Genomic DNA, 24,813 nt, shown 5'->3' with positions numbered 1-24,813 from the left:
GAGCTAAAAGTAGAGCAAGAATTCTCTGGGCAGACGAGGCAGTGCCTTTTTAACATGCACCTCGCCTTCACTGTGCTGCCGTGATTAACAGTGGAGCCTGAGTGTTGGCGAGAGGTGGCGTGGAGGCTGGCGGGCAGGAGCGGGATGCGTCTTTGCAGCCCTGTCCACTTTCAGAGCGAAAGGCAGTCTTTTGTTGGGTCGGGGGGAGATTTGGTTCTCTTGGCAAGGTAGGCGTGTCCTCCCTGTGTTCTGCAGGATTGGCATGGTTCTGGATCCTGGGTGTGTCTCTGCCTCTCCCACTTACCCACAGAGCCGGTCTCTACTGCAACCAGTAGACGTCTGGGAGGAGAGAGTGTGCTATCGGGATGTCGGCCAGAAACCCACATGGCTGGGACTGGGTCTCGGAAACCCTCGCCAGCATTAAAGAGGGCTGGCTGTTCAGGGCTGGAGTGTGGCTTAGTGGGGAAGCAGGTAAACACTCCATGTGTAGTTAGCAAGAGATGGGAATTAGCACCCCAGTTGTGAACTCACTGTTTTCCAGTGGCCACAGGTCTTTATTTCTAACTCGGGGAAGGGCACAGAAACATCTTTGGAGAGGAATGGAATGGATGTGTGCTTCCCAAGACATAGGTCTGATCACCACTCCCTTGCATGAGCTCCCAAAGGTAAATGACCCCACTCCTCAGCCTGAAGGTCCCAGCCCCAGGGTCACCATCTTGTGCATGAGGCCCCACCCCAGCACCACGCCCACTCTTGCCTCTGCCACACAGATGCCGATCTCAGCCCAGAAGCCCCTTTCATTTCTGCTCTGCCAGAGGACGCCTGTTCATCCTTCCACGCCCTGCCTACGCAATGTGATGGTTCTGTAATCGCACACCTGGTACCTGCCTCTGTTGGAATGCTGCTCTGGTCACAGTTACACCTTGCTCTCTCCACACTGCCTGGGACTCTTTCAGGGAAGGCCAGAGTACTGCTTATTTTTGTGTCTCCAGCGCTTAGCGCACACTCAGCCCAGGGTGCTGGGACCCAGTGGCTGGGTGCACTGCCAGGTGGACGTGGGTTCTGCCCATAAGTTCTGCGTATTAATGCTTTTTCCTGTGTCCCTGGAAAGAGTGCTGAGTTCTGTGGACACAGGCACATACAAAGAATCTTCAGCAGGGAGGCCTCAAGGGTTTAGCAGCAGCGGCTGGAAGCACAGTCGCCCCCCCTTGCCCCTCCCCCACCTTAAGCACAGCCTTTCAAGGTAGATAGAGCCCTTTCCTGAGATAACCCTAGAGAATTCTTCTGAATTCACTGCATAGGCGAGGGTCAAACAGCACGAACCTGCTGAAAGAATTCAGGGTTGGAATCAAGCCCCCAGAATGTTTTGTGCTGGCGAGCGAGGGAAGAGTGTGTCCCCCAGCATTGTGGCAAGAATGAACGCAGGGAAGATGGTGAGCAAGGAGATGCTCTGGGACCAAACAACTGGTCATGAATGCTGGTTATTGTGTTATAGTAATGAAAGATCATTTTGTTTAAGACCAATGGCCCAGAAAACCGGGGCTCAGAGATTGGTCACATGGCATGTTGGTGGGGGAACCAGAACTCAGGTTTGCTGACCCCGGATCCGGGCACTCATTCTCTTGTCATCAGTGGGATAGATCCTGGCTCTGGTAAATAATGCTGTAATGTCACTGGACTTCAGTGTTCTCCTTTGTAAAATGGGGTTAATTTTTGAAGTTAAAATCAGAAAGTAGATCTAGCACTGTTTTGCTTTTCCTTGAGAATTTAAAAAGACTCCAATTTTTTCCCTCTTCAGTCTTGAAAACCATTACTAAACTCAAGGGTCAGCAAACTTCTTCTGTGAAGGGCTGGATAGTAAATATTTCAGGCTTTGTGGGCCATCTGATCTCTGTCACAACTGCTCAACTGTACTGATACAGCATGAAAGCAGTCTCAGACGGTACACAAATGAGCATAGCTGTGTTCCAATAAAACTTTATTTAAAAAGCAGGTGACAGGCCAGATTTGGCCCTGAGCCATAGGTTGTAGACTTTTCCTGTAGCTCAGCCACAGTGGTGGCCGTGCTCTTGGGGTCCTCGCGCGGCTGCTGACCCCAGCCTCCACGCTGGGTGTGGTGCAGGGCGCCAAGCCAGGACGTGGGACCAGTGAGCCCACGTCCCTGGGGCTTGGCTTTCCCGTCTGTGCGCGGGGCTGAGGCAGAGTCAGGGAGCAGCACTGGGTGGGGGGGGGGCTCTGGTTAGGTCTTGGACGCCGCCTGTACTTTCATTTGCCATGTTTCCTCCCTTTGTTTTGAAAACCGTCGCCTGCTGATTCTGCGTCTCTGTCTCCATGGGACCTCTGGAGTAAAACATGATCTGAGTGCCTCCTGTGGGGTGTCCTGGCAGCCCGTCCCGGGAAGCCAGATTCACAAGTGCACAGACCTCTCGCCCTCGCCACCTGCCCAGCACTGTCCTGGCTCCTCAGAGAGGCACGGGGAGGAGGGGAGGTCAGCCGGGGCGTTTGCTCAGCCGGAAATCAATGAGTCTTTCACTGATCCTTGCACAGAGTGGACCTCGGAAGCTGTGAGGATTCCTGAGGTTATGCAGAGGTGACTCCAAGGGAGACACGTCGTATACTGTCCTGCTCCTCTCACTGGCAACTTCCCCACCATTCCAGGAAGATGGGCTACCACCACTTGCCAGACCTACCCCCCTTACCTGGTGCCCACGGAGGGCCGTGATTGCTGTGGGCTCATCTCCCGGAGGCCGGCAGCCCCCTGACTGTGAGCTCTCAGGGCTGTGCTGCAGCCCGGCCATTGCTCCACGGTTGGGTGTGGCCCAGCTCAGCCCCCTCTAGCCTTGAGTTGGTAACTTCAGCTCTGTCGCCAGCCTCTACTGCCACGTACACACATAAAGATGCCTCTTCCCCGTAGGGGACAGATAAAAGCAGGATAGGAAGGCAACTGTCCAAGTCACTGCCAAGTTCGTTCCCATGGATCGAAATGAAGAAATAACTTTTTCTGAGACGAGCTGCGTGTCAGAGGGAGGGGGTTTAAAGCCCTCCCTCCATCACCCCTCCAGGTGGTCAGCCTCCTGCCACAGGGAGGCTATGGGTGGAGGCACACCGTGTTGACAGATTTGGGATGTCGGTGGCACACGGGCACACCTTGGCCCTCTCCCCAGAATGGGCTTATGGCATTTCCTGTCAGCATTCGTGTCCAAGGAGCAAATTGGATTGTCTGTTGCACGCCTGTTGCCATGTGTATAATTAATGTAATTTTATATTCACTCAGTTACAGTGACACGCCCAACGGGCAGATTGCACAGGCCACCAGTAATGCAGGTCATCTGTCTCCCGCTGCCAGTTGATGAAACCCACCCCTGCATTCTTGCCACACCACTGGCCAGTATCGCCAGGAGTCGGGGGGTGAGGGGAACAGGGATGTGTGGAGCGTTTTGTTTCTTGGCAACCTAAAACTTCAAGTCCCCTTTCCCCAAAGGCCTTCTGACTAAAGGCAGATTTGGCCTTGATGGTAATGACGGGGTGTTCAGCTGTTCCCAGAGCACTGTCACAGCTTTTCTGCAAGGAGAGTGTCACCTGGATTCCTCGCTCCTTACAGAGGAGCAGCCCCATGCCCGGGGCTGTCAGGCAGGACTCCAGCCCCAGTGCCTTGGGCTCTGACAGCCGAGTTCTCCCCACTGGCCCACCTCTGCACACAGAAAACGTGGGACTCAGTCTCATCTCTGTTTCTCTGAGAGTCCATGATGTCCAGGCAGGTTGAAGGCAGCTTTGGGGAGTATGGGGTGGCATTTGGCGAAGGAGCCGTGAGTTTTGGAAATACTAAACTTAGCACATAGCTTTTATTACCTTTCTCCTTTAAAAAAAAAAAATTTAATACAGATTTTCTTTTTTATTTGGTTTTTAATTTTATGGTACTGTCCTCCCTCATTCCCAAGAGTCTTTAGCTCAGAAGACCAGCGTGGTCATTCCTGTTGTTACTAACGTTTCCTCCTGGTTCCTTGAACCCAAAAGTGTTAGATGTGCCCACCCAGGGGCTGGCTGACCATGGCTGAGGGGTCCGCCTGCTGGCCACGCCTCACTGCTCAGCTCGGGCCCTGCCCTGGACGTCCACATGGGGACTGTCACTGCCCTGGAGGAGCCCACGTGGCATCCACAAATAAGGCAGGATGTCCAAAGAGGATGCCGCACGTTTGGAGTGCACCTGGCTGGGTAGAATAGGCCAGGCTTCGCAAAGGAGGATGCGTGGGCTTTCAACAGGCTGAGGAGGGCGATCCCACAGAGTATGTCTAGCTCTCGCTTTCCCTGTAAATGGGCTGTGAGTGGCTCTGGAGCATCAGGCGTGGGGACTGTGGAAGCTTGGGGACCTATGCCTAGCACCGTCAGCTGTACCACCTCCCTGCAATACCTGTAGAATATCCCATTTTCCTTATGAGGAAACTGGACTCACAGCATGTCCTGGAGGAGCTGGGATGGATGCGAGGAAGCTTTCCCCATCGTGCACAAGCGCATCTCTCAAGGATAGCTTCGGGGGGCGGGGGGTGTGCATAGGTGGGTCCTGCTGACGGTTCTGAGGTGCTTTTCTGCAGAGACCTTGGATCTGTTGTACTCTGCTCCCCACCATGTCGATGATGGCAAAGGCACTTTCACTCAACTGTCAGCGTCTAGGGTTTTAGTGGAATGGTCCACAGCAGAGCCTCCCCGGGCCCTGCCTAAGTGGCTCTCGGAGGCTCCCACCCAGTGCCAAAGTGGCAGGACAAAGAATAAGGAAGTGCGGGAGTTAACGTATTTCCGTAACATCTGAGGGGAATGGCAAGTCCATTAACAGGGTCTGGGGCAGAACGAGGCCCAGACAGGAAGTGGGCAAGTCACCTTCCTGTTCCCAGATTCAGTGGCAGGGATTTTCCAAGTTGGGGTGTCCCTTCGGCACAGGTCTCCTTGCCGTCACCCCATGGAGGCAGTACTGTACGATGGAAAGAGTTCTGACCCGCCAGGGGTCCCCAGTTCTCATCCCTTCTCCCTGTTGGCCTCCATTCTGTGGCCTCCCTGGGCCTTGGTTTACTTGTCGCCTTCTCTTGTAACCCGTGGCAGTTTAAACCAGCACTCCAGCCTGTTTGTCACTGTGTCCTCATCCTTCTCCCCAGCTAGCCTGGGAGCTTCCAGGGCCAAGACGAGTCCAGTGCACTTCTGTGACCCTCCCTCACCCCAGCATGGGCTGGCCAGACGCATGGGAGGTCAGTACCCAGGATATGTATGTGGGTGAGTGGCTGGATGCACCCACAAGTCCTTCAGCCTCTAGGAGCACTGCTCACGGGCTCGTAGAATGGTGGACCAGCTAGGCGGCCCAGGACTCTAGAATCAGCCTGGACCCACCACTTAATAGCTTTGTAATCCAAGGCAAGTGGCTTCGCCTTGCTGAGCCTCAGTTCTGTGGCTATAAAATGGAGCAATTAAGAGCCCTGCCAGTGAGGAGTTGAGATGACATGAGCTGATGCAAGTGAAGGCCATCTGTACTGTGTGGCAGGTGTGGCTTCATTATTATTACTGTAATTGTTCCCATTTTACTGATGAGAGAAGTGCAGTCAGTGGCAGAGTCAGGATTTGAACCCAGTTCTTTCCAAAGCCTGCTGCTTTGTCTGCATGGATGGGGACATGATGATATGAAGAGAGCGAGCCCTGGGCTGGAGTTAGGTGATGTGGCTCAGGTGGCTCAGCCGCCAGCTTCATCTCTGTGGCCTTGGACAAATCACACCTCTGTCCTGCGCCTCCCCCCCCCCCCCCCCGCCCCGATGAACGAAGAGCATTGGAAGAAGTGATGATCTTTCAGGGCCGCCAACAAACAGGTGACTGCTGGGCAGGTGTGGTTCTCCCCAAGCTTCTGGTGGGACCCCCAGCCTGGTCCAGCCCTATATTCTGCTCACCTCAGATGTCTGCCCGTATCCATCTCTCTGGCATGTCAGGAGGGTTGATTGGGCAGCACCTAGGATGGAAAGCCTCCAAGGTCTGTGAGGAAGATGGTCTAAATGGAGCTGGATGCAGAGGGTCATCCTGGCCAAGCAGGCTTCCAGATGCACCTATTTTGGGTTCTTCTAAAGCTTTCAGCAAATAGAAGCCAGGAAGGCCCCACTGGCGGGGTGAGGGCAGGTGGGAGCCGGGGGAGAGTTGTCCTGTGTGAGAACACTCAGTATTATCAGCTTTAAGACTCCCGCCCTCTCTCACCTTCCACCTCCGTCCTCTCCACCTGCCTGCCAGATCTGTGCAGCATCTGGGGAAGAGAAAAGCCAACAACATCCCAACAAAGGTCAGAATCTTAAAACAAGTTCTTTTTTTTTTTTTTTTTTTTTTTTGGTCTGCCTCCTACATAGCCTTTTGCTCGAGTGGGTAACAAGTTGAAAAGACTAAAGGTCTGTTTTCTCTAAACCTACCTGTCAGTCTCTTGTTGAGAATGCAGACTAGAAAGAGAAGAACACGTTTTTGTGGTTTAATAAAGCACAGGGCAGCAGATGCCATACCTCCTCATGGAGATGGGCGACACGTCCGTCGTCATCTTTACACGAGCAAACATTTTCCCACCGTGGAGCCCCGTTCTCAGCTGCTGAGAACAAGCCAAGTGTGCAGGGCCCTCCCTGTGCTGTTGCACCCAGTCTCAGGGACAGAACCCGGACACAGATATAGTGACGGAGAGCTGTCAGGCTGAGTGGGGGTAGCAGAGATACAGAGGATGGAGATTTGGGAGGATGTGGGTGACCCATTGGCAAAGGTGGGCTTCTGGCTCCGTGGAATAAAAGCTTTCTGGCTGTGACGTTCCCAGTAGTGCCGGGGGCCATGCTGGGAGGTATATAAGCAGAGCCTGGGCAGCCTGACTGGGCCTGGGAGAGGAGCTTCATGCCCTGGGAAGGTGAATGCTGAGCTGTATCTTCGCCTGTGTCCAGACTGTCGTGGGCTTTTCTCTCTGGGTGACTGGCTGGCCTGGGCTAGGGTTCTCGTGTCCTCGGCACTCCAAACCCCAGCTCCAAGTCAGAGGAGAGACTTCAGAACCACTGCCCCCTCTCAGGGCTTATCAGCCTGCTCCCCACGGCTCCCCCCAGGACAAGGAAGTTGCTGGGCTAGGGCCTCACTGACCAGCCACACTCACTTACTGCTATTCCTTGTCATTTGTCTTGAAGCAGTGGCATGGACGCCAAGTTGTTCCCTGTCCACTCATCAGGGCCCAGGCAGCAGGGTCCTGCAGAGAGCTTCTGGGGGAGGTGCAGAGGTGAAGCACACACACCAGCCCTGCCCTCTGGACCTCCGGGGGGTCCAGGCAGCCGGAATGCAGGGCCAAGGGGCAGCTTGGAATGACAAAACTCGGGTTTGAGTGCTGGCCTTTAGCAAGGACTGCTTTGACTGAGGCCCCTGTCTGTGGCTGTCTGAGGGGCTTTACTTACTTTTTCTCTGATCACTCAGCGAGTCAGCTGCTCTTGACCTCCCCTGGCTGCCGGGGTGCACAGGTGTGAGGGACCTGCCCGAGCCACACTGCTGGCCCTGAGGGTCACGATGTTACCAGGGAGAGCAGCGAAGGATTGGGAGGGAGGAGGCACTCCTTCCTGCCAAGAGCTGAGGACCTGACAGAAGGCCTTTGCCCCTCTTGGAGACTGGACCTCACCCTTGAACCCTCCTCCTCCATTCTTTTCATTTTCCTTTTTTGGGGGGTTGGCTTCAAATTATCTTATTTTGTTTACATTGCACCCAAGTTTCACGGTACAAAAGACTTGCAGGTGCAAATATGTCCCGCCTTCATTAGCTTCCCCTCCCTTTTTAATTTATGTGATTTCAATTTTCCTTCCCTGTACTGTTAATTAGGGGACCCTCTAATCAGTGCCATTATCACAGTGGTATTCATGTTTAGGAAAGCCGCTAAACAAATGCTTGCAAAATTGCTAAATGGCTAATTAATGTCTGTTAATTAAGAAAATTGCTCATGGTAACAAACCATGCCGTTGCTGGCAGCCGCTAGAAAGACACACACTTGTTGAAATTAGTAGCGTGGCAGGTAGGGGAACATCTGCTCCGCGGAGCTTTTGGGAAGTGAGCAGCCCCTCACTTGGCCGAGAAGCTCCAGGCCTGTCCTGGGCATGGCCCCCTCGCCTCTCTCTGCACACCTCTCTCTGTCTCCATGCCCGCCGGCCCGAGCCCACCCCTCCGCCCGCTCCCAGCTCTGGGCTTTGGTTCCTGAGCCAGCAGCAGGCTGGGCAGCCTGGCTTCGAGGGAGGAGGCTGAGGAAGAAAACCCTGCCTGGGTCTCTCAAAGAGCCCTTCTCCCTCTCTTAATGAAACCACACTCATCCCCCACGCGTATTTTGAATTTTTCTCAATTTCCAAGGGTAGCAGCACAGCCCCCAGTGTTGCAACAATGGCTGCAACCCACTTCTCCTCCCGAGTGGGCAGCAGGGCACTTCCCCGACTGGATTTTCATGCTTTTTGACTGTGACCCGCAGTAGAAAATACATTTTTTAAAAAATTATTATTTATTTATTTTGGCTATGTTGGTCTTCGTTTCTGTGCGAGGGCTTCCTCTAGTTGCGGCAAGTGGGGACCACTCTTCATCGCGATGCGCGGGCCTCTCACTATCGCGGCCTCTCTTGTTGCGGAGCACAGGCTCCAGACGCGCAGGCTCAGTAGTTGTGGCTCACGGGCCCAGTTGCTCCGTGGCATGTGGGATCTTCCCAGACCAGGGCTCGAACCCGCGTCCCCTGCATTAGCAGGCAGATTCTTAACCACTGCGCCACCAGGGAAGCTCAGAAAATACCTTTGATGGAGTGACCCAGTACACACACACACACGTATGTTTATAAACAGAGATCAATGAAAAGTATCTGCCTTAAAACACACAAGGCTGTCCAATATTTTCTATTCTTTTTTAAAAATTAATTAATTTATTTATTTTTGGCTGCGTTGGGTCTTCGTTGCTGCATGCAGGCTTTCTCTAGTTGCGGTGCGCGGGATGCTTCTCTTTGTGGTGGCTTCTCATTGCGGAGCATGGGCTCTAGGTGCGCGGGCTTCAGTAGTTGTGGCTCGCGGGCTCAGTAGTTGTGGCTCGCGGGCTCTAGAGCGCAGGCTCAGTAGTCGTGGCACACAGGCTTAGTTGCTCCGCGGCATGTGGGATCTTCCCAGACCAGAGCTTGAACCTGTGTCCCATGCATTGGCAGGCGGAATTTTAACCACTGCGCCACCAGGGAAGCCCTCTATTCTACTTTTTATTGTGTTCCACGTTTTTAAAAACAATGGATGCAACCCACTGAATTGATTTCACCATCCACTAATGGACTGTAGCCCACGGTTTGACCAACTCCGTGGTTTAAGGGAATTCATCTGCCCACCTCTTCTGTGGGGAGTCGAGGCCAGCATAGCCCAGGGCTTCAGGGATCAGCTTGGGATGGGGGTGGCTGGAATGGAGAGCCCCATCCCACTGCTCCTGCACACACCTGCCCAGGTCTGGCTGCAGGGGTCAGGGTCAGCCTTGGACCCATCAGGCTTCTCCTCCTCTCTCTGCCATCTACCGGTTATGTGGCCGTGGCCAAATCTCCTCATCCTTGAGACTAAGTTTCGTCATTGGTGGAAATAGGAATGAGAAACCCATGTCACGGGACCAATTGCAAGTGAAGGCATGTTAATGAGTGCGCTGAGTGGGCGCTCGGTGACCGTCTCCTCCTCTTGTCCCCCATGTGTTCAGTCTCTGGCACCACCTCGCTCCTCCTGTCTGTTCCCATTCATCCATCAGGGCCCCTCCCCTCGGTAGACTGGTCACCGGTCCTGGCCCACGACCCGTCTCCATCCACCCAGCCCGGGAGCTCCCGGAGGGCAGGGCCTCCTGGTCCTTCCGCAGCCCCGGGGGGCGGCTCGTGGGTGCCCTGCAGGGTGGGTCAGTTTCTGTGCGTCCCTGTGCTCTGCCCTGATCCCATCTCAATCAACGTATTTAACATGGCAAACTCCGCTGCAACGGCAGACCATGCCGGCCCGCTCCTGTGTGCTTCCACAAAGGAGCTTGATTTTATTTGTCGTGCCTGTAAATCCCCCGTGAATGTGTTTATCAGCTTCTCTCCCTCCTGCCCGCCGTTCACACCGTTGAGCCGGCGACCCAAGCAGCAGCTTGCACCTCCCCGCCAACCAGAGCCCTCCGCCTGCACGCCCGCCCTTCGTTTTGGTTTAATTTTTGTTCTTTTAAGCTTCTCCTGCGCTTCTCCATGTGCTGTGATCTATAACCTGCCTCTACTGTCTGGCCTCACAGGGTCCTCCGGGGTCACAGCCCTCGCCGCACGCACAGCCTCCACCTCACAATCCCAGCAGCATGATGGGACCCCACAGTCAGGTAAACGCACTGTGGCTCGCCCGCCCGCCGGGGGGCGCGGGGCACCAGGAGGACAGAGCCAGCAGAGGAAAAACAAAAATTAAAATGTGCTCTAGCCATTGCTTTTGAGGAGATTTGACCAAGGAGATTTTTTTCCCCCCCAAAATATATCTTTTTTTTCCTAAAGATAGTCTTCATTCCTTGGACATCACATCCCGCTTGGATATGAAACCAAAAGAAAAGGAAAACTATTTCTGTGACCTTGTCAGCGACCTTTGCGTTTTTGTTTTTTCCTCTCTCACTTTTGGTTTGGTTTTTGAGTTTGGTTAACCATTGTTTGTAACCAAAGCTGCATCCCTGGCCTTTTCTTTGTGCACTCGCTGCTGAGAAAGCTTTCTTGCCCATTCCCCCCCGCATTGAGTTAGGGCGCCCGCTGTCCCCTCACTGTTTTCATTGTGTACCTCCTCCCCCGCCCTCCCACCTGCGCTCCCCTTCCCCACCCCCTTTGTCGGTGTTGTGAGTGCGTGTGAGCGCGCATCCAGCTTTGTCTGCACGCTTGAAAATTTCCTGTACAAGTCCCTTTCCGATTCTTTCACTTGCCCTTACCAAGAGCAGAGGTCTCCTCCTCTGCCCTGCATTACTGTAACCGTTCCTCCGCGTCCTGTGCCGGGTCCCAGTTGCTGCCCCGGCAGGCATCCAGAGTAGATCTCCGCCAACAGGTGCAGGGTGTATGCATCTATCACTCCCTCCACCCAAAGGAAGTTTTGCCCGGAGGGAAGAGGCCACCGGGAGGAAGAGAGTTTAAAAGATGACTAGTTGTAACAAAACTGGACTTTGTGGAGAGGAGCGCATTTCTGTCTGTCACCGTTCAGTGCAGGCTGTCATTGAACTAATGCCCTGTAATTGCAGCCTTTTATGTCACCGCGATACGCAGGCGGCCCCCGGCCCCCGATCAGAATGGGAAACCAGGTACTGTACCTTTTCATGTTCTCTCCCCTCACTCGGCCACCCGTGAACCCGGCTGGATTTGGACTCAGATGACAATCTGAGAGAAGGGCTGGGAGGTGGAGGGACAGTTTTAACGTGGGAGGCTTATAAACAGGTCCCCATTGCAGCCCCTCCCAACATTTCACCTGCCTCTACCGGTGGGCTTTGGGCAGTCAGTTCTGGAGCAGCAGGCCGGGAATGCAGGGTTTCCACTCTCCTAGAGAAGGTGGTAACGCCCCAGCCCCTCCCTTCCAGCCCCTTCTTGGAAAAGGGTCTTCCTTCTTAATGAAGTTAATTGACAACGTGCATTTTTTCCTGGAAGCTTTTGAGAATTGCCAAAGCTGGTAAATATAATCCTGCTATTAAGGGGAGAAATGGCCAGTAGGAATGCTTAGATCAGGAGCCTGGATGCAGCAAGGAGGACATTTGTGAGTTTTTAAGCAATGTCTGCCTGCTTCCCAGACCCAACTCAAAATAAGACAGGATTTGTTCATGTAATTAGAAAAGTGGTCTGCTTACAGGGAGGGGTTTTCAGCCTGGAGTTGTGGGCCTTATGCTGGCCCATTAGGGTTGGCAATTTGAGGTGGTCTGGAGAAATCGGTCCCCAGCTGCCCTACCTGATTCAGCCCATCCAGGGGCGGGAAGAGAGCTGCAGAGGTAAAGATGAATTATCTTCTTTTTAGGGTAGACAGACTTAAACTTTAAATAAAAAATCAGGGAAATTTCTTTTCATGCCCATACATCTTTGTATACATAATTCTTAGAGTGACCTTGCAGAAGCCCTTCAGAAAGTCTGACCAGAAGTGCCAGTACATCCAGCCCTTGTTGCCTTTGGAGCTGGGAGTTAGGTCACCAGCTAGATTGGCATTACCTGAATGTGATCCCTTTCATTCTCAAGGCTCTGCAAGAAAACTCCTGAGTGAGACAATACAGGGACTTTGGAGAGATGCTCATAACCAGGGGACTCCGATTTTAAAGTTAAATAGCCTACCAGTTTCCACTAATTCTTTTTCTCCAAAAATCTTTTCTTTCCTGTTTTCTCTGACATGAAGGGGAAAAATTCGGACAAGAATTAGAGACCCAGCTTTTTGAGCAAAGAGGGACCCTAGGATATATCATAGATGAGGAAACACAGGGTCAGAGTGGAGCAGTGACTTCCTTAAGTGTCTCAGTGAGCTGGGCTCGTGTCAGTCTGCAGCTCCTGGCCCAGTGCTGTTTCCTCTCCACCTCACCAGGTTCAGTTAGCTTTCATAGGTGTAAAAATGCTGCCCCTTGCCTTTGGTTTTAACAGGCCATCAAGTGGGCCTCCTCGGCCATCACATGCACGGACCCCAGCAGCAACTTTCCCTCCTGCCCACCCAGGGCTCTCCTTAGCCCAAACTGGCCTCTGCCCCAGGGACGGAACAGATGCTTCCTTATCATATATTGTGGCCCTTCCTCTAGCAATTAAGGGACACGAGAGGAAACGTTTGTTTCTATTTATCAATTAAGCATGAGCAAGTGCCCAAGAGGGCACATGGAGAATAATCCATCATCTGTACCTTGCATTACAAATCAATCAGGCCAACCTCCCCACCACTCCCCCATTGGAAATCTATACCGATTTCCAGCTTCCTGTGGACTCAAGACATTTCTGTCCTCCAAGGGGGGATGTGTCCCTGTCCCAGGAACTGCCCCTGGGCGTCTCTTGGAGAGTGCCTCAGTTGGGGCTGCTGGTCCCACAGAAGCCTCTATGCCACCCGTTAGCTCAGCCTTCCCCAGGGCAGGAGGAGGAAGCAGAAGCAGCTCAGGCCCACGTGACCTCCTGGGTTAGGGCAATGAGAAGGGCACTTAGGGAGACCAGGAGCTCAGGGTCGTTGACCTGGCCCTAAAGCCTTGCAAGGCCATCCTCCATCTGCCTCCCTGGCTAGGGGTTTGGAGCCTTGTACAGAGAGCATTGTGGTGTTTCAAGCCAGGGTAGATGGGTGGGCGGTGAGCAGTGGGGTTCAGCAGGATTAAGGAGAGGAAAGCTAGAGTCTGGGGTTGTCAGGCGGCCCTGACATCACATCCCAGCGGAGCCCCTACCCCACCCAGCCCGCGGACTCGGGCAGGCAGCTGAGTGACCCAGCAGATTCTGGTGGGATTTGTCCGTTCACTGGGCAGACACTTCCTGCGCCTGCCCCATGGTGCTGTAGGCGAGGCGCTGGCCTACTTCCAGGAGCCTGTGGGACAGCCCCAGAGCATCTCTCTCCCCAGCAGGCCCCAAGGGTGTGTGCACGGCTCGTGCTTGCAGTCCCATATATGAGCCGTTATTTTTCTCCTTTCTTACGCCTGAGGGCTTCAGCCCTTGCAGTGCGGCCCCTTTTACCTTGGTTGTTGCACACCTTCCTTCCCTGGTAGAGGAGGCCCAGACTGCCTCATTTCAGGGTCACTCCAGTGAGGGAAGTGACTCCCGGGTCCCTTCTGGGCCTCCGGGAAGCCCTGCTCTGCTCCTGAGTTCTGACACACAGCAGGGTTAGGGGAACCCAAGGAAGAGCCTCCGGCCAGAACTAGTGGTCAACACTGGGCTACCTGGAAAGGAAGTGGTTGTCCAGCCCCCTATGGCCGCTCCATCAGAGTTAGATGGGGGCTTACCAAGGCCTGGGGTGGGGGTCTCCCGGCACCTCAACATCCCAGGAGCCCCCAAACCAAACAGCCTCAGTGGCAGGTCTTCCTGTGTCCTCTCGGAGTCCTGAAACCAGGCTCGAGAAATATCCCAGACCCCCAAGTGGGCAGACACAAACCAGCCAAGTGGTTCAGAGCTTGGGAACTCGGGAGAGGAAGCAGAGCTGGGAGAAAGCAAGAGGTCGGAACAGCTAAAACCCAGGGCCACAGAGAGGGACACTCCGCAGCCCCAGGCAGATGGAAGCAGCAGGTGCCAGATGCCACTTCTCAAACAGCAAGTACCCGCAGGCTTGCATGGCGCTCCCAGAAGCCTCCCCCTACCCAGACACACGCACACAGGCCATTCTGAAGCTAAACAGTGAGAAGTTGTCCCTTTGTTTCCCACCACCTCGGTCCAGAACTGGTTTGGAGTTTCCTGTTGGGCCAGCCGCTCCCCACTCGGCCATCATCCCCACAGCACAGTCGGGGCTGGGGGACCCTGGGCGAAGCGGGGGGCGGGGGTGGAGGTCCCCATCACAGGTGCCCAGCTTTCACAGAGGCTTTCCTCTCCAAGCCAAGGGCCTGTGCTTAGTCCTAAGGCATGGGGTTCTAAAAGCCAAGTTCCCTTTCCCTCCCCCTCCCCCAGCTCTTTCCTCTTTTTTCATATTGCAACTGAAATAACTTCAGTCTCAAATAAATCGCTTTGAAGGGGTTTTCGTAGCCGGTGTGCCAAGCGTTCACTCAGGAAACCCCTGGCCCCGTCCTCACCTCTGTAGTAGTCACACCAGCGTGCGCCGCGTGCACCAGGCTTTGGGCGGCAGGTTGTCACTCAGCATCCTGCTCACTCTCTCCTAGAGGCTGCCTCCTCCACCCCTGGGGTCCGGGTCCCCGGTGTTCTTCCTGGCTCTTCCTGGCTCTGCCGGCAGGCAACTGAGGGCTGACTGAGGGCCCTCAGGCCTCTGGACCTCAGCTCTCTCGTCTAAATCTCAAAAGCCGCCTCCTCCCCTGCCCCCTTGAAAAAGGACCTCCCACGGTGGCAGGATTTTAGCTAGTGGGTCTCTCGGGTCCCCACAGTTGGGAGTTGGGGATAAAACGAGTTACACCTCCACTCTCCACGAGGCAAAGGAGAGACAGGGTTTGGCCTAAACTGCATTAGCTGGAGTTTGGGTGGTAAAAGGGAGGGAGGGAGCAGTGCTGCCTCTGAGGGGGTGTGGCTGGTGGCCCGGCCAGAGTGTGACTGGGCTCTGGCTGGTATGCAAACCTGCCAAGACGGCAGCGCTGGGCCCTGGTTCCTCTCCCAGAGATGAAGCCCCCATGCTGACCTACCCATGCTGCAGTTTTCCGTAACGCCAGCTGGAGCTGACTGCTGCTGCCCGGGGGCCCCCCAGCCGGCGGGCAGCAGGAGCGGTCTTGGGGAGGCCATGAGTGGCCCTAAATGGTCAGGTGGGGAGCCTGGGCAGGCAGGTGCATTCCCCTCTGTCCCCAGCTCCGGGGGGCAGCCACTCACCTCGGGTCTTACGTCTCTTTCAGCCTCCGGGAGGAGTTCCTGGGACACAGCCACTGCTGCCCAATTCCATGGATCCCACGCGACAACAAGGTAGACAAGGCAGGGTGGGCCACCGGGGTGGGGGGGCATCGGGAGGGGCTCCCCCCGCCACTGTCTGCCTCCACCTCCTGCCACTCACGGCTCACCCGCTCTGTCACGCAGGGCACCCCAACATGGGAGGATCAATGCAGAGAATGAACCCTCCCCGAGGCATGGGGCCCATGGGGCCCGGCCCACAGGTAACCGACCGCCTGTCTGTCTGTCCATCTCCCGGCCATCTGTGTGCACCCGCCTTCTCTCCTCTTTCCAAGTCTGTTAGTCTTTCCATGTCTCGCAGCTCAGAGGGGTGAGGGGAGAGGGCGTGACCAGGGCCCCAGCAGCCCGTTATGCCCACAGCTGGGCAGCCCACCTGGCAGAGTTGAGGGGACCCCCAGCGAGCTGGGGAAGAGGAGCATTTGGGAGCCTTCCATGGGAGGGATTTGAGGAATTTGGAAGGCAGGGGTCTATGTCCCCGAGCAGCAGTGTGGGTCCCCAAAGCTTCCTCCCACCCTTGGGAGGTGGGGTGGGCCTGAGCTGGCTCAACGGTCACAGTTTGTTGGGACCCAAGCAAGGCAGGATATTACATTATTCTGTCTGCAACTCACCATTTGTCTGACTTTGGACGAATCACTTTCACCTCGGTGGCCCCAGCAGGCCCCAGCGTCCCTGCCAGTCCAGTGGGGGGTGAATCTGTAGCTGTGGTTCTTGGTGGTACCACCCAGCTGCGAGGAGCCAGGTCTGCCAGGGCCCCGGCGCTCCCTTCAACTCAGAGCTTTTGCCATTTTCATATACCAAGCTCCTGCCTAAGCTTTCTTTTGCCCAGAGGGCCTCCATTGCCAAAAAGGACAGTTTAGAAACCTCTAGAGGAAATTGTCTCAAGTGCCCTGCCCACCCCTTTATAGCAGCAACACAGCGGTCGCTCCTTGGGACACAGCTCCATACCCACAGGTCGGGGTCCCACAGCACCATCAGGCAGGGGTCTGGCAGGCCATTCCTGTTACAGCACCTTCTCACAGTTGGCTCCCGCTCTTCTGAGTATTTGAACGCGGCTCTGGGTCCTGCAGGCGCTGTGGCAGAGAGTTTGCTGTGCTCTGTCGTCCTTGGGATTTCTCTGGTATCTGACTATCTAAAGCCAGAAGTCTGAGTAAGGAGAGGGGCATTTCACAGTGAGAGCAGGAGGATTTTGTTCTAGGGTGTTCCTTCCCTTCTTTTCTGCCCTGCCTGGAGGCCTGCTTGTCTCTCCCACTCCTGCTTGTCGGTGTTGGGATGCTCTGGGCCCCTGCACAGGTTTCCGGTTCCCTGGGGGTGAGGTCATGCCCCCACTCACGCACACATGCCTCCCTTTTGGAGGAAGAGGCGTCTGCCACACCCCACAGTCCTCCACTCTGTCTGGAATTGTATTTACAGCACACCCAGCTGCCGCGTTCTTCTTGGTGATGGCAGCAACATCTGTGGCGTTGAAAGATTTTTAGGGAGGTCCTTGTCTTTCGTTGGCCCCTTAATCCTAAAAGGAAGCAAGCCCACACCAATTGCAGCTCCAGTTTTCTTTTCTTTCCTCAAATCCCCCAGAGCTTGTGTTTTCACCAGCTCCTTTTAAGCTACCAGAGTGGCCCCTTCCTGCCAGGCGGCCGGCTTGAGCTGACCTCCGCAGGAACCCGTGGGAGGGGTGGCAGGGTCTGAAAGCCAAGTGTTCCCTCTCCTGAGTCAGAAACTCTCAGAATTCTCAGCCACACACTAGAGATACTCTTGGTGTGGAAATAAGCAGTGGCCTTGGACTTCCAGGATGTCCAGGGGGTGGGGGAGTCTAGGGGACACAAGAGGATGGAGTAGTCCACCACCCACCCCTCTTGATTCTTGGAGCTGAGCAGCTGCATCTGTAAAATGGGAAGGAGACCAGTACTTCCTTGTGCAGTTGCTGAAAGGAGGAGGCTCAAGTTCTTGGCGCGATGCTTGGCCCAGGGTAGCCTCTTAGGAAGCAGTTCGTGTTTTCCAACTTGGGGCCTTAAAACCAGTGTTCAGGACTCGAGCTGCTTGGGTCTGGTGATTGCTTCGCATTTCTTTTTATTTTTTCTGGCAAAGGCCATTAACAGCTTGTTAAGTCTGTAGTAATACTGAGGTTCCAGAAGCTGGGAATGGATAATTATCAGACGGACCAAGGGCAGAGTGTCCCAAAGTCTAGGACTTCCTGCTGGCTTAGTGGGAGTTTCGTCGTGTCCATGTCCCTGAGCAGCAGTCTGGCACACTCTCATGGCACGTTTAAAGAGGGTGGGGGTCCTGAAGGCTGAGGTCTTGCTGGAAAGGGCCCTCCTGGCCTCACCAAGCAGGGTACAGGGGTGGAGCTCTTGTAGGCTCGGAGGTCGGTGCCCAGAGGGGAGGGAGAGGCTAGCCCTGCGGTGAGGCCAGCTGACCCTTTCCACCCCGCCAACCTCAGGGGCTCTGAAAACATCTCTCCTTTTTTTTGTTTTTCTTTTTTTCTGGTTTTATTGAGATATAATTAAGATACAGCACTGTGTAAGTTTAAGGTGTACCGCATAATGATTTGACTTACATACATCATGAAATGGTTATCACGATAAGTTTAGTGAACATCCATCATCTTATATTGATACAGAATTAGGAAATAGAAAAAAATGTTTTTTCCTTGTGATGAGAGCTCTTAGGATTTACTCGTAACAATTTTCATGTATAACATAGAGCAGTGTTTATTCTGTTTATCGTGTTGTATGTTACATCCCTAGTACTTACTTGTAATTGGAAGTTTGTGCCTTTTGACTGTCTTCATCCAGTCCTCCCCCAACAACCTCCTCAGCCCCACCTGCTGCCAATGGTAACCACAAATCTGATCTCTTTTTCTATGAGTTCATTTGTTTTTGAAGTATAATTGACCTGCAACACTGCGTTAGTTCCTGTTACACAACATAGTGATTCAGTATTTCTGGACATTTCAAAATGATTGCCACAATAAGTCTAGTTACTATGATGTGTCACCATACAATGATATTATGTAGTTACTGACTGTATTCCTCACACCATACATTTCATACCCATGACTCATTTTATTTTGCAACTGGTTGTTTCTACCTCTTAATCTCCTTCACCTATTTGTTTCCTCCCCCCAACCCCCCCCCCCGCCCGCCCTCCTCCCCTCTGGCAACCACCCATTTGTTCCCTGTATCTGTAACTACTTCTGTTTTGTTACGTTTGTTCATTTGCTTTGGTTTTTAGCTTCCACGTATGAACGAAATCATACAGTATTTGTCTTTCGTTATCAGACTTATTTCACTTAGCATGATGCTTTCAGGGTCCATCCATGTTGTCACAGATGGCAAGATTTCAGTCTTTTTTATGGCTGAGTGATATTCCTCTGTGTGTGTGTTTACCACATTTCCTCTATCCAAGATGAATGGATAGGTTGCTTCCATATCTTCGCTATTGTAAAAAATGCTGCAGTGAACATAGGGGTGCATGTATCTTTTCTAATTAGTGTTTCTGTTTCCTTCCTTTCCCATATCACTTGTGCCCCTCTGGGTAGGGTGCAGTATTAAATTCCAGAGCCAAACCTCCCTTAGAGCAACCCGGATGTCCTCACCAGCCCCTCACTGGGGGCAGAAAGACCTGGCCTTGAGTGAGCCTGGGCCTGGGCAGGATTGGGGTATGAGATGGATTGCAGGTTCTGGGGTCAGCCAAGGAGTGGGCATCGTAGAGCCTGAAGTTTTAGACCCCCAAGCTGAGGGTAGGGAGAGGACAGGACCTACCCCCCAAGCCCTTTCTCTCTGTCCCCTGAGGGTGCTGCCCTGATCACTCAGAGTGGACAGGAGAGGGATGAGCTTAGTGCTAGGAACACCGTCCTGGCCTCAGCTCAGCCTGTTTGGGCCTCCAGTCCCTCATCTGCAAAATGGGTGGCCGGGTGATGACCTCACAGGGCTCGTCGTGGGGCTGCGTGAAACAGCAGCTGTGAGACAGACCGCAGCACAAGGCTCCGCAAAGCATTGCACGGATCCCATTCCCTCCTTAGAGCCTGGGCCCAGGGAGGGAGCCCTGTCTCTGCCATGCCTGGACTGTTAAGAAAGGCGACCAAGCCCCTTCAGGCAGTCTTTAGTAAGCACCACTGCATGCACAAGGCTGTGCTGAGACTGGACACAGAGGTGGGAAAACTTCAGCCTGTTATTCCAAGTGGAGAATAAGATTTCTAATAGTGGGACCACTCTAGAACTTTCTGAACAAAGAATAGGTACAGTGTGGTCTTGGGGCTACTTTATAGGTTTCAAAACCGAATGGAGTAACATCATGCTTTTTGAGGTTGTGTATCATTTTGACCTAAATGTCACAAAGGAACCAGCAAACTAGGCATCACCCTGCCCTTTGCCCTCAGTGCCTCAGGCAGATTTTATTCTGGTTTTGTGAAGCAGCCAGTGGAGAAAGGAGGTAGTATTTCCACTTAATTGTATTCTCTCTTTAAAGAATTATGCCTATGCCTGTGTCAGGTGAGAACTTCTGGCTCAGTTTTTCAAAAGTGAATCCTGTTGGGATGAGGCTGAAACTGGCAGGGCTATGAAGGCTCTCGCGGATGCCACTTGCAGCGCGTCTGGTATTCTGGTTGGGGTGGGGTCAGCACAGCCTAGAATCAGATGCCAACCTGGCTTGTCTGCATTTCAGAATGTTCAGGTGAAGGATAATCCACTATCCCTAGAGACAGTCCTGTGCCACCAGGAGAAGCTGCATCTCCCCACTGAGCCAGGACAGTCCAAGCTCAGTGCCTCTGAGCAGAGACCCCAGAAAGAGATGGAAGGATCGTAAACCAGGCCAGGGCGCCCTGGGCTGGTGAGGAGAGAGTGGAGCCACTCAAGGCACTTTCCCTGGTGGCTCCTCGGAGACCTTCCAGTGGGGCTGGCCAGGCTGCTACATGATTAGAGGTGGTGGAGGGCAGGCCCAAAGCCCAGGAAACTGCCCAGCAACCTGGAGACCCCTTTGACAGGTCTGTCCTAAAGACTATTCTTTTGGGCCCCAGGCAACATCAAAAAAGAGCCCGTGTGCCAAGGAGTTGCAGGAAGCAGAAGCAGCCCCCGGCCCCTGCCAGCTGCAGGGTGCCTTTCTGCATCGCCGTGGACCTTGCCCAAGAGCGCAGAACTGAGACCAAGAGGGTGGGGCCTGACCCTTTATAGTTCCTAACCATGGATCAGCCCCTCTGCCCAGGGTCTGGAGCGCCCTCGTCGGGACAAGGTGTGGGTGTGGGGAGGTAGACAGACACACACATGCACACACCCCTGTGGATGTGGCCGGCTCCACGGCTGCACCAAGGACTCCTCCCAGGTCTCCAACTGCCCCGTCCCTGCAGAGTAGTGCTGAGGACAGAGGAAGAGGGGTTGTCTGGCTATGGCCACACCTCAGAACCCAGTGCTGCGGGCAGGTGGGCACTGGGAGAAGAGAGAACCATTTCTACTGAGTCCGTGAAGCTGTGCTTCTAAGCCCTCCCATCCTCTGTGAAAAGGCCAGTGTCTCTGATTTGAAAACTTGCCTCCAAAACCTGACTGTCAGCCTTACTTTCACCCCTGATTTACTGTATGGCCTTGGGCGAGTCTTTGGCTTCTCTGGGCCTCCAGCTTGTCATCTGTGAAGTGGGAACATGTAAGTGGCGGTCAGGGTCTGGGCCTCTGCAGGAGGGAGGACCTGGCAGGCCTGCTCCCTCCTGGGCAGCGGCCGTGCTGGCTTTTGGGAGGCTCCTGAGGGGGTCGGGTTAGGGCAGCAGGTGGTGCACCCGGAGCCTCCCCTGAGGGGCTGCATGTCCAGACGTCTTTCAGGAGTGAGCACCCTGCTTAATCTTCTCCTCACCGCACTCTGCTGCCACGTCCTGGGCTCCCGCCGGCCCCCAGGCCAGCCTTCCACTCCATCCCCACAGTGCCGGCCGCTCTCCTGGGTGTGAGAGGGAGCAGGATGCAGCTGCAGCCCCCGGAGGAGGTCTCACTCTCTATCTGGAAGACCTTTCTGGTTGGCCAGGCTGCACACAGTGGAAGAGTGGGCTGCCTGGGGAGGTGGTGAGCTTCCTGTTCTGGAGCAGTGGAAGCGAGGCTGAGATTTGTACAGGGGATTTCGTAACTGCACGTGGGCTTAGAAAGGGCCCTTTAAGACCTCGTGCTTAAGGCAGCATTAAAGGCTTTGGCGTTTGCTCTGCTAACATCCCAAATCAGTACACACCTCTGAGGGCTGAGGGAGCACTTCAGAGCCATCATTTCATTTGATCCTCACACGGCCCTGTAAGGCTGGGGGCTCTTTGTCCCCATCTTATGGACGAGGCAGCACAGCGGAGGGGTTGCAGCTCTGAAGCCATGATCATAGCTGCACGAGGGGCCATCACTCTGCTTCTGCGCCTCAGTGTCTTAATCTTTAAAGTGGGGATAGTAGTGAGGTGGTGGTGGTTAAATGTAGGTGATACTAAGCCCGTAGCACAGCCTGGCACGGAGGAAGCATTGTTATTTGTGTGGTTTGCCCAGAGTCAGGCTGTGCTGGTGCAGGCTCTCCGTGTTCTGACCTCAAACCTGTGGCTCTGCTCACCACGAGTGGCATCGTCTATAGGGAGGGACTGGCCCCTTTGTTCACTGATCTTGCCGCATATTTACTCCAGGGCAGGTGAGTGTCTTCCGGCCCAGGGACTCAGCCCTGAGCAGGCACGGGGGATGCCGGCTGCCCGAGGAGCCCTCCGTGGTCACCCTCCCCCGACTGCAGGCCTTGCTGTCTGCCAGCCAGCCTGGCGCTGCTGCTGTCATTGTGCACACCCTGTCTGCACACTCTCACTCCAAACCCCTCTCTGGGTGACCAAGCCAAGGAGGTGGTCCCGAGATGGTCCCTGTCTGGAGAACCTGCCACTAGCCTGATGGCGGCTCTGTTTGTCAGCTCTGGCCCTTGAGCCTCCTGTTCTGTCCCCACTCCCACCCTCCTCCCCACCTCCCAGATGTGTGGTGTAGAGAGCAGACCCTGAGGCTCGCAGATCCAGGATTAAACCCCAGCAGAGACATTAGCTGACTGTGATCTTGGGCACATCTTTCTCCCCCCAGACCCTCAGTCTCCTCTTCTATAAAATGGGAATAATACCAGCTTCATGTCATCGTTACAAGGTCCAAACCAGAGACTGTATGTGTTATGTGCTCAGTAAAAAATGGCCAATGCTGGCTGTTCCTTTGCCATCAAAATTCCACCAACCTACTACTTTCTCCTACAAAGGCAGAGCTCAAGCTACAACCAGCCTCATGTTACTTTCCGCTCATTCACTTCTTCACTCCATTGATGATTCAGCGCCCAGTCTGTGCCAGCTGATGTGTGCAGTGACAGGGGATATGAAGATCAGTAAGATAGAGTTCCCGCCTTCCAGAGGGGTTCAGAGTCCAGTGGGAGAGATGGACATGTGGCCACGATCATAAGCCAGAGTGCTGCAGGCCGTTGGGGGAGGACATTACAAGGCACTCTGGGAGTGACTAGGATGGAGCAGTTAACCCCACGGGATGAGCAGGGAAGGCCTCACAGAGGAGGTGCTGGTTTGATCTGGGTATTGGAGGATGTGTAGGAGCCTGCCAAGTGGAGAAGGAAGGCAAGATATTTATTCCTGCGAAGAAAATAGCTCTGGAAGAGGGGAGTCGGGGAGCAGTGGTGAAGGAGATGAGCCAGGTGAAAGGCCTGGGTGCTTGGTCCGGTTGCTCTGACCCATCCCACTGCCATGGTGGGTTGTGCCGAGCTGAGTTGGGACTCCTGCAAGTTTCCAAGTTCTGTGTAGACTCTTCTCTTAAATGGAGCAGTGATTCCCTTGAGCAGGGAGACAGAGTTTTCCTCCTGCTCCTCCAGTACTGTGCCTGTTGAGGGCCGCACGTGCTGACACCTGAATGAGGTGACTGTATGGGGGGACAGCCCAGACCTGGGGCAGGGTGGGGTCTGTAGACGCCGGGCTGCGGGACAGGCCTTGTAGGAGTACGCCTCCCCTTCCACGTGCTGACTCAGCCCTGCCCCCAGCCTGCTGGCGGTTTCTTCTCCCTAGATTTCTAAGGTGGGTGGTGGTCACCAGCTGGTCCTGTTACTGAGTCTCTTCCCCTTTCCTGCCTGAGACCTGAGGGCAGGTGCCAACCGGCATCATGAGCTCCTTCCTGGATGCCCGTGTGCTTTCGAGAGACCCATCCTGAAACCCCTGAAGATGCATCTAAAGCTGTGACTGTCCCTCTGTGCTGGCTTGTCATTGTGGTTCCTGTCAGTTGGTTCCCTCCCCACATTTTTTTAATGAATGTATTACTTTCTCATCAGATCCTTTTCACAGACTAACCCTCTCGCTTATGTTCTGTTTGTTTTTCCCCCTCCTTCTCTCTCCGGTTCCCCTTCTCCTTCTCATAGACTGACGCTTGGTTATCGTTGCAGAATTACGGCAGCGGCATGAGACCACCACCCAACTCCCTTGGCCCCGCCATGCCCGGGATTAACATGTAAGGCCAACCGCCCTGCTGGCAGCTCAGAGCCCATGGCTTTCCCCGCCCTTTGCTCCCCCTGAGAGGCGTGTGATGGGAGTAATTACTGGCACCTCTCTGGACCTCAGTCTCTCATCAGTAAAGTGAGGGTGTTGAGCATACCGGTGATGAGACCTCATACACCCCCATGTAGTGCTTGTCTGTGCCGGGCAGTCTTCCAAGCTTGCTACATGGATTAGCTCACCTAATCTTCATGATAACCCTGTGAGGTGCTTATTATTACCCCTATTGACAGATGGGTAACTGAGGCACAGAGAGGTGAAGTAACTTTCCTAGGCTCACACAGCTCTATAAGTGGCAGGGTCAAGATTTGAAGCCCTGTACGGTTGATCACTCTTTCAGGGCTTCAGTGGTGTAGCCCCTTTGCGGTAGTTGATCCCTATGAGAATCTCTGTATTCCCTTCCTAGGAAAATGCATGTGCAGAGGAAATATTATTTTCACAAATTTTGCACATAATTTATAGGAATCTATAGATTTCTACCCACGGAACTACACATTATTACCCCAGAACAGCTCTAGGACTGTATGAAGGACTTCCTGTTAGTGATTTCAGCCCTCTTGTTCTGACCCCGCTGGCACCACCCCCTTGGTGCTTACAGCATCTTTCTCATTGTCTCCATCTCTCTCCCTCTGTCAGGGGCCCGGGAGCTGGCAGACCTTGGCCCAATCCTAACAGTGCTAACTCAGTGAGTACCCAGGTTGGCGGGGGGCGCTGTCTGCGAGGGACTGGGTTCTAGGGCGCAGGGTGGTTCCTGTCCCCAGGTTGGAGGCGTCATGGGGAGTGGGATGCGGCA

At 54.2% G+C, this 24,813-nt stretch overlaps 1 protein-coding gene across 7 annotated transcripts in view; it reads left to right on the top strand.

Annotated features, from left to right (window-relative positions):
* Positions 1-24,813, top strand: part of SSBP3 (single stranded DNA binding protein 3) — a 162,829-nt gene that overhangs the window by 125,979 nt on the left and 12,037 nt on the right. For 3 of the 7 annotated variants that reach the window (XM_059923182.1, XM_059923190.1, XM_059923227.1), the window contains exons 6-11: positions 10,267-10,347; positions 11,236-11,295; positions 15,466-15,532; positions 15,644-15,720; positions 23,912-23,976; positions 24,657-24,705. In XM_059923182.1, coding sequence (XP_059779165.1) covers positions 10,267-10,347; positions 11,236-11,295; positions 15,466-15,532; positions 15,644-15,720; positions 23,912-23,976; positions 24,657-24,705 — 399 coding nt within the window. The remainder of the gene's footprint in view (positions 1-10,266; positions 10,348-11,235; positions 11,296-15,465; positions 15,533-15,643; positions 15,721-23,911; positions 23,977-24,656; positions 24,706-24,813) is intronic. The other 4 variants (XM_059923201.1, XM_059923217.1, XM_059923209.1 and 1 more) reach the window with 2 other exon arrangements.

The sequence above is a fragment of the Balaenoptera ricei genome, chromosome 1, assembly GCF_028023285.1.
Source record: "Balaenoptera ricei isolate mBalRic1 chromosome 1, mBalRic1.hap2, whole genome shotgun sequence".
Taxonomy (NCBI): domain Eukaryota; kingdom Metazoa; phylum Chordata; class Mammalia; order Artiodactyla; family Balaenopteridae; genus Balaenoptera; species Balaenoptera ricei.
This window is presented reverse-complemented; position numbering and strand designations above follow the sequence as displayed.